At 40.1% G+C, this 9,272-nt stretch overlaps 1 protein-coding gene across 1 annotated transcript; it reads right to left on the bottom strand.

Annotated features, from left to right (window-relative positions):
- Positions 1-2,801: 2,801 nt before the first annotated feature.
- On the bottom strand, positions 2,802-8,672 carry LOC120038055 (glutathione S-transferase Mu 3-like). The gene is made up of 8 exons (XM_038983996.1): positions 8,490-8,672; positions 7,230-7,305; positions 7,078-7,142; positions 6,898-6,979; positions 6,528-6,625; positions 3,715-3,810; positions 3,468-3,578; positions 2,802-3,266 (listed from the first exon to the last, which is right to left on the bottom strand). Exons 1-8 carry the CDS (start codon positions 8,523-8,525, stop codon positions 3,171-3,173), a joined length of 660 nt encoding a protein of 219 aa, XP_038839924.1. The 5' UTR covers positions 8,526-8,672; the 3' UTR covers positions 2,802-3,170.
- Between the last annotated feature and the right edge of the window lie 600 nt (positions 8,673-9,272).

Here is a 9,272-nt window from a genome sequence, read left to right on the forward strand (position 1 = left end):
TGGGAGGACTGCTTACATTAAAACTAGCACAAACAAACTAGTCTCAGGGAGCAGGGACATGGTACGGACTAGAACAAGTCTACAGAGCAGAGGTAGAGGAACACTACTAAATAACCTTTAATGTTGTCTACTGCTATGGATGACCAGAGATGATGAACACGACAAAATAACCTTTAATGTTGTCTACTACTATGGATGACCAGAGATGAGGAACACTACTAAATAACCTTTAATGTTGTCTACTACTATGGATGACCAGAGATATGAACACTACTAAATAACCTTTAATGTTGTCTACTACTATGGATGACCAGAGATGAGGAACACTACTAAATAACCTTTAATGTTGTCTACTGCTATGGATGACCAGATATGAACACTACTAAATAACCTTTAATGTTGTCTACTGCTATGGATGACCAGAGATGAGGAACACTACTAAATAACCTTTAATGTTGTCTACTGCTATGGATGACCAGAGATGAGGAACACTACTAAATAACCCTTAATGTTGTCTACTGCTATGGATGACCAGAGATGAGGAACACTACTAAATAACCTTTAATGTTGTCTACTGCTATGGATGACCAGAGATGAACACTACTAAATAACCTTTAATGTTGTCTACTGCTATGGATGACCAGAGATGAGGAACACTACTAAATAACCTTTAATGTTGTCTACTGCTATGGATGACCAGAGATGAGGAACACTACTAAATAACCTTTAATGTTGTCTACTGCTATGGATGACCAGAGATGAGGAACACTACTAAATAACCTTTAATGTTGTCTACTGCTATGGATGACCAGAGATGAGGAACACTACTAAATAACCTTTAATGTTGTCTACTACTATGGATGACCAGAGATGAACACTACTAAATAACCTTTAATGTTGTCTACTGCTATGGATGACCAGAGATGAGGAACACTACTAAATAACCTTTAATGTTGTCTACTACTATGGATGACCAGAGATATGAACACTACTAAATAACCTTTAATGTTGTCTACTGCTATGGATGACCAGAGATGAACACTACTAAATAACCTTTAATGTTGTCTACTACTATGGATGACCAGAGATGAGGAACACTACTAAATAACCTTTAATGTTGTCTACTGCTATGGATGACCAGAGATGAGGAACACTACTAAATAACCTTTAATGTTGTCTACTGCTATGGATGACCAGAGATGAGGAACACTACTAAATAACCTTTAATGTTGTCTACTGCTATGGATGACCAGAGATATGAACACTACTAAATAACCTTTAATGTTGTCTACTGCTATGGATGACCAGAGATGAGGAACGCTACTAAATAACCTTTAATGTTGTCTACTGCTATGGATGACCAGAGATGAGGAACACTACTAAATAACCTTTAATGTTGTCTACTGCTATGGATGACCAGAGATGAACACTACTAAATAACCTTTAATGTTGTCTACTGCTATGGATGACCAGAGATGAGGAACACAACTAAATAACCTTTAATGTTGTCTACTGCTATGGATGACCAGAGATATGAACACTACTAAATAACCTTTAATGTTGTCTACTGCTATGGATGACCAGAGATGAGGAACACTACTAAATAACCTTTAATGTTGTCTACTACTATGGATGACCAGAGATGATGAACACTACTAAATAACCTTTAATGTTGTCTACTGCTATGGATGACCAGAGATGAGGAACACTACTAAATAACCTTTAATGTTGTCTACTGCTATGGATGACCAGAGATGATGAGATGTGTTTATGAAGGCTTTATAAACATCTCTGTGTTGTCAGAACTGTTCGTAGTCTGGCCGTGCTGAACGGTGCTCTACTCCTAGGGATGACCAGAGATGAGGACGGTGTGTCCAGAGGAAGAGTGTTCCTTCAGCTGCAGGCCATCAAGTCCTCCGTAGCTGTAGCATACAGGCCTAACCCTAACACACAGAAATACTGTACAACACGGATCGAGCATAGCTATATTTATCTAAGGGTTTGGGGGTCATTTCTACTACTGACAAATTCAAGATAAACAAAATGCATCATCTGTGAGGGAGATAAATGACAACCAGTCTTCTCCCCGTTGTCGTCCGCAGCTTGCCAGTGAATCCAACGGCTATGGCCCTTAGACTGACTCGTCACAAATAACCAAGAGCCTACGGAGGGAGAACTATTTAACCTTGTAATTTTGTACATTCCGTAGAATGGAGTGATGACTAAGCAAAACAAATGAGTAGCCAAATAGATGTTCTCACCTCACTTGCTCACATTGTATATAGACTTATTTTTCACTGTATTATTGACTGTATGTTTGTTTTACTCCATGTGTAACTATGTGTTGTTGTATGTGTCGAACTGCTTTGCTTTATCTTGGCCAGGTCGCAATTGTAAATGAGAACTTGTTCTCAATTTGCCTACCTGGTTAAATAAAGTTGAAAAAAAAAAAAAAAAAAAAAAAAGTTAACATGACTTAATACTCCCAGTCACTTGTGAGCCCATCTTGGATTGTACAGTTTATTTCAGTAATTCTGAAGATCCACATTCCAAGAATCAAGGAACAAAAATCGACAAGCTTCAAAGTGTCCTCAATGTTCACACATTGGACAATCAGATATGCAATAGTTTCCCCTTTGTACTTGAGCGTATTGTACTCTTAACATTAAAACAATATCCTTTGCATATTCGGGTAACATCAACCTGAAAATAAAAGTGATGACACGGACATTTACTGAAAACATCATTTTTATTAATTCAAGGTTCTAATTATCACTTTAAAACATTTCTGCTTTTAGTCCCCCCCCCCCCCCCCCCCAAAAAAAAGGTAAAAAACAAAATCACAAGTCAGGACAGTAAATGCTTTTAGCCATTCAAACATTAGTCACTCACTCAAATCCAAAGACTGGTTGAGTATTGGCATGGAAGCAAATTTACACAGGCAGCCAGATTCTGATATTTTGCCACTAAAAATGGGATTCAAGAACAGAATTGGGCTGCCTGTGTAAACCTTAAGAGTAGCTAATTTATCAAATGATTCATCCAGCATACTCCGTACCTGCAGGTCTAAATCCTAGATGTCTTTACAGGTCCCACGACCCCCAGTGGCTGCAGAACTAACTCTCCTATATCTAAATCATATGATTGATGTGTTCCAGTCATTGGTTTCTTTACTCTTTGTTGTTGCCCCACTTGGCCATCTTGTTATTGACAGGAGTCTTTATGAAGCGGTTTGACTTCATGTAGGCTGCAATCTTCTCCAGAGCCTGTGGAGAAAGATAAAACAGCTTCAAGGCAGTGGAGTCAACAACAAACGTTTAAAGCGGCGGGTATCATCTTATTCTGTGTAGATATTTGTTTTTTGTTGTATCCTTCAAATTGAAGGGAACTCTTTCAGTTACAATGGGCTTTAATAAAATAAAGAGGTAATCACAATAATCCCCAATATACAAAATGACAATCCTGACCTCAAAGCGGTCTACAAGTTCCTGTAGGTTCTTGAAGTCGTCCAGGCACTTGGCGTCAAACATTATATGTTGATCCAAAAGCTCATACATGATGAAGTCCACAAAGGTGATCTGATTGAGGGGGAGCAACAGAGCAATTATTCATTCTCCAGAGACTGAGCGTCTTCTCTCCCGGCTGCCACCATTGGTGCGTTTACGTGTCTCACTACTAACAGTGCAGTGACTAGCCAATAGAAGCGCATCATACCTTGTCACCAGCAAACCACTTCCTGGTTCCTAGGAACTCTGAGAACTGCTTCAGTGTTCCGGGCAGTCTCTCTGTGTAGCCTGGCTTCATCTTGTCCTGAGGGAGAATACAGGCGGGGAGTTATACTCCAGACGATCTAGGGTCACTCAGTATCAAGATGAGTCTTGGGGAATGAAAACTAGAACATAGGAAAGTATTGTACTGTTATGAAATCGGGTGAGTAGCACGAGGTCCTTATAGCTGGCTGCAAACCCAGATCACATCGAAACATCAAAATCCATAATCACGAGATCCATAGATGGGTTGTTTTTTTTTATTTTTTAAAGACACGTGTAAAACTACAGGGCAACAAAATGACTGGGTTGGCTTAGAATGTTGACACTTGTCTTAAATATATCGTTACCAGTTGTTAGCTAGTGAATTTGCCACATTAGTATGGACATGAAGTCACTCAAAACGAAACTCTCAAAAAGAGCCACAGTACCCCACACAGCAGTTTCTTCTCATGGTTGGTGACCATCCAGAATCACAACAAAAACTTCTTCCCCATTGAAGCGTTGTTTGTGACGTTAACAACTAACCCATCTATACCGTATGCAATATATTTTTTTGCTGCCAGTCAGCTGCGCGTAACATGCGTTTTTAATAGTTTACTCTGTCGTCTCGCCATCTCTCCTCTTGAGGCTGCGTCCCACACCAAGCAGCTCAGTTCCTCCTTCCCACGGTTAAATTCACGAGAAGTTAGCATGATGTTCTGTTAGGTCAAATGCAGACAACCGATTGTTCCAAACAAGGATGCTACTTTCCACTGCCTCTTAATTTTAAAATGGTTATATTTCTGATTCCAACATTCACCCAAGTGTTTTAAACTACAGGTAACTGCCAAAATAATGGAAACACGAGTAAATGAGCGATACAAAGTATATTGAAAGCAGGAGCTTCCACACAGGTGTGGTTCCGGAGTTAAGAAATTAACATCCCATCATGCTTAGGGTCATGTATAAAAATACTGGGCAGGGCATTAGTTCGGCTACCATGGCTATTCCCCCGTAGGTTGACAACAACCCTTATCCACAGGGCACAGAATGGTTTGATGAGCATGAAAACGATGTAAACCATACGGTCGTCTCAGTCACCAGATCAACCTCGTGGTGGCCCAACGCCCTGTTAACACACTGCTGGGGTTTCCATTATTTTGGTAGTCACATGTATATCGCAAGTCAAATAACAAATTGCAATATTTGGTCAAATTTTTTTTTTTTAATCACAACTAAAAGTTTTACCCATATCGTGCAGCCCTTGACAATGTTAACCACCGTTAAGACTATATATAAAATTAAAAAATCTAATATTTCGATAGCTCCATTTCAAGCTACCTGTGGAGTGAGTTTATGGTACCTTCTTAAAGTGATGCTCCAGAGCATTTGTATCACTTCAAAAGTTGTGCTCACGAACCCAAAACGGGTCCCTGAAAATTGTGTACTATGTCATCCATTCCGTATGATATGTTACATCCTACAAAAAAATTAACATTTCTTACAATGTTACGAATTTGTAAGTGCTTAAGATCCCAGACTGCATCTAACTCGGTTACATTGGCAGTGTCAGTATTTGGTACTTATAGATAGGACCAGTATAAAGGTTGACACACCTACCCATTCAAGGGTTTGTATTTTTTTTTTTTTTTACTATTTTCTACATTGTAGAATAGTGAAGACAACAAAACTATGAAATGACACATATGGAATCATGTAGTAACCAAAAAAGTGTTAAATCAAAATATATTTTGCAAAGCTGTAAAGGCACTCTTGGAAGTCTCTCAACCAGCTTCACCCTCACACCTCCTCCTCCATGCTTCACCCTCACACCTCCTCCTCCATGCTTCACGGTGGGAACCACACATGCGAAGAGCCGTTCATCTACTCGGCGTCTCACAAAGACAAGGCGGTTGGAACCAACGTTCTCAAATTTGGACTCATCAGGCCTGAGGACAGTCTCCTCTGAACAGTTGATGTTGAGATGTGTCTGTTATCTGAACTCTGGTAGCATTTAGTTGGGCTGCAATTTCTGAGGCTTGTAACTCTACTGACCTTATCCTTTCCTGTGACGGTCCGCATGAGAGCTAGTTTCATCATAGTGCTTGGTTTTTGCGACTGCACTTGAAAAAAAACTGTCCAAGTTCTTAATTTTCCGGATTAACTGACCTTCATGTCTTAAAGTAATGAGGGACTGTCATTTCTCTTTGCTTATTTGAGCTGTTCTTGCCATAATATGGACTTGGTCTTTTACCAAATAGGGCTATCTTCTGTATACCACCCTACCTTGTCACAACAACTGATTGGCTCAAACGCATTGAGGAAAGAAATCCCACAAATTAACTAACAAGGCACACCTGTTAATTGAAATGCATTCCAGGTGACTACCTCATGAAGCTGGTTGAGAGAATGCCAAGTGTGTGCAAATTTGTTTAACACTGTTTTGGTTACTACATGATTCCATGTTTTATTTCATAGTTTTGAGGTCTTCACTATTATTCTACAATATAGAAAATAGTAAAAAATAAAAACCCTTGAATGAGTAGGTGTCCAAACTTTTGACTGGTACTATATTTAAAAAATAAATAAAAAGGAAGTGGTCAGTGCAAACTAAAAGTCCATAATGATGAAAAGTTTTTATATAAAAAGTGAGGTGAAATAAGTCTTGAGTGATAGGTCAATGTCCAAGGCTGTGACTTACAAAGTCTATTGGTCGCCAATTATCAAGTGAGTCTTCGGAATGATATTCAAGAAGCCAGTCAAAGTGTCGTCACTTACAAAGTCTGTGTAGCACATAATCACAAATCCGTTCCGGAAGTCCATCGCCTGATTCTCCAGAGTGTCCACACGAACCTTCTCGTCTTCGCTCTCCCCACCTACAAATCACACAAGACAATAGAACATTTATATTCTTAACTAAAAACTTACAGAATAGAGATATGGCAACTCCATGGTCTAGTCATAGCCTAGCTGTGTGTGTGTGTGTGTGTGTGTGTGTGTGTGTGTGTGTGTGTGTGTGTGTGTGTGTGTGTGTGTGTGTGTGTGTGTGTGTGTGTGTGTGTGTGTGTGTGTGTGTGAAATACTGTGTTGTAGCACTGGAGCAATAAGGTCTCCCTGAATGGCCTGATTGCAGTATATCAGACAGTACAGAGGTTGTGCTTGCGTGCGATGTATCTCATGATGGCATTGCTCTGGACAATCTTCCTGTCTCCGTCCTCCAGATACGGCAGCTAGGGGAAAACACGGCAACAGTCACAGGTGGTATGGTAGCAGAGGTGTGTGTGTGTGTGTGTGTGTGTGTTCAGCATATTATATGTAGGCTACTTACGTTGGGGAAGTCCATGCCCAGTTTGTGCTTCTCATCAAACCAGCAACTTTTGTCATAGTTTGGGGCTACAGGAGACAGTTAGACAAAGTTAGAACTGGAATGTTCTCAACTTGATATTCTTCCCTTTAGGAATTCAACAAATTAAAATGTACCTTCTCCGCAGGTGTAGAACTTGTCCTCATATTTAGTGTCAGTGTACTCCAGGAGCAGACGAATGGGCTGAGCAAGCTATTTAGAAAGAATATATATATGGCACATATCAAACTTCTCTGCCAGAGGTCCTCATATCATGGATGAGACAGTGTGAATAAACTATGAAAATGTAAATAGCAGGCGTGTGTGTGAGCTAAATCTAAAGTATTTCATGTTGACAAGTGTAATAAATGATATTTTGATTAATAACATCACACAGTTAAAACTTGTTATAACTACTTCTTTCATAAGCATGATCTGTTGTTCAACACACCCCATTTCTAAAGCACAAAACTGCTGATGCACGTCATAAAACTGCAGACTGCACAAAACAGATATGGAGCAATAAAACAGTTCCTGACTTGAGTGATTGCTCACATCCCTCCAGTCGGGAAACCCCCTAGCCCCAAGACAATAAATGCTGGTTACTGTCTCCTCTTATCTCGTGACTGCAGAAACACACAGGAATGTCACTGAACGAACGACACACATACACACCCACAACCCTCTGTCGGGGCTGGGTTCCAAGGACAAAGAACACTGCCAAGAACCAATGGAACAGTGACACCAGCCTGAAGGGGACCGCACCCAACTCACAGAGACCAATCAGAAGGCCAGAACTACCAGACTCAACCTACATCATTTATTGTATAAATGCTTTGCACACTATGTTTCGGGGCTCTCTTCCTATAGCTCCATACGAGCTAGACGAACGAGTCCGTGCACGATTTTACCAGATATCTTTACCTCTGAATAAACTGCCTTTACTATACCTTATCCACCTCGTCCAGCGTCTCAACTTGGTCTCATTTCTCCAGTAAATGCTTTATCAACACAAGCTGATATACTGACACGTGGCGATTACGTTTGAACAAATTTAAGTGATATTTAAAATAAAAATAAATTCCTCAGGCAAGCAGGTTGAGAATTTTTTAACAGAGTAAACACGTGCTGCAAGTCAGCAATTCATAGTTACATAAACACACATTTCTATTCGAGTCTTTGAAAATGTAACACAATAGAAATGTCTCGATTCACACAATTAGACATGTGCACTGCATGACAATAATTGTATCCAACTAATACGAACAGCTTGAAATCACGCCAAATATAACGTTCCCATAACCTATCACGACAGGCACACAAATGAATGGAAAAACGCTGTTCATACCAACTGTGCAACTGCGTGCAGAAAAACAAAGAATGATATTATTCCTTACCCCGCGAATATCCCAGTAAGCCAATTTCATTGCCATTGTTGTACCTTTTCACGAACAAAGTAGCAGCACAGAATACAGCACGTAGTATATTGTGAACAACGGTGTTAAAATGAGTTCTCGCAGACGCCTATCGAGACTTTATATACGGGAGCCTTCACTGTCTGGAATGAGAAAGGTTACTACTGTTCTGCCAGCAGCGCAAACTACGACGTCACTTTCGGATGGTAATATTAACCTTCAAAAATAAAAGCCCGCATTTTAAAAAAAACTAAAAAAACAAACAAATGTATATAAGCTAACAACAATGAAAAAATACAATGTCGACACTGGTATGTTGAGAATATTGTTCTGTAGAGAGAAAATATACAGCAGGGTGTCTACTAAGCACATAGGACGGGGCTGCACGGTCTGCTGCTGGCTTTTGTATCCCATGTACAGTCTATTACAGTATATTCCATGGAGGGGGTGGAGGGGGTGGAGAACGAAGTGCTGCTGGATATGTACGACACAGTCCCCCTCTAAACATACTAAACATATTTGGTTAGTAGAGACCCTACTGAGTCTTTGCCACCCCACTTTTGCTGAGACAGGTAGAAAGAACAGTTCTCTCTACAAGCCAATAACCATCCCACATGTATTGCATTTCAGTAAACGGAGTGGGTGGAGTAAGGACTCACCAGTACTCTGTATTAAACGATGCTATGCTACCAGCATAATATTCTGCTGCTAGGAGAACGTTAATGGAAAGGTTCATGTAGGCTGCCGCCCGATGTACTCTTAAGG

Source organism: Salvelinus namaycush, unplaced genomic scaffold (genome assembly GCF_016432855.1).
Source record: "Salvelinus namaycush isolate Seneca unplaced genomic scaffold, SaNama_1.0 Scaffold2067, whole genome shotgun sequence".
Lineage (NCBI taxonomy): Eukaryota > Metazoa > Chordata > Actinopteri > Salmoniformes > Salmonidae > Salvelinus > Salvelinus namaycush.

Coding starts and splice junctions, on each gene's coding strand:
- LOC120038055 (XM_038983996.1), bottom strand. CDS start 8,525: ATGGCAATGAAATTGGCTTACTGGGATATTCGCGGG. Junction 7,143..7,229: donor GTTCTACACCTGCGGAGAAG/GTACATTTTAAT, acceptor TGTCTCCTGTAG/CCCCAAACTATGACAAAAGT. Junction 3,267..3,467: donor AACTTGTAGACCGCTTTGAG/GTCAGGATTGTC, acceptor CTTTCTCCACAG/GCTCTGGAGAAGATTGCAGC.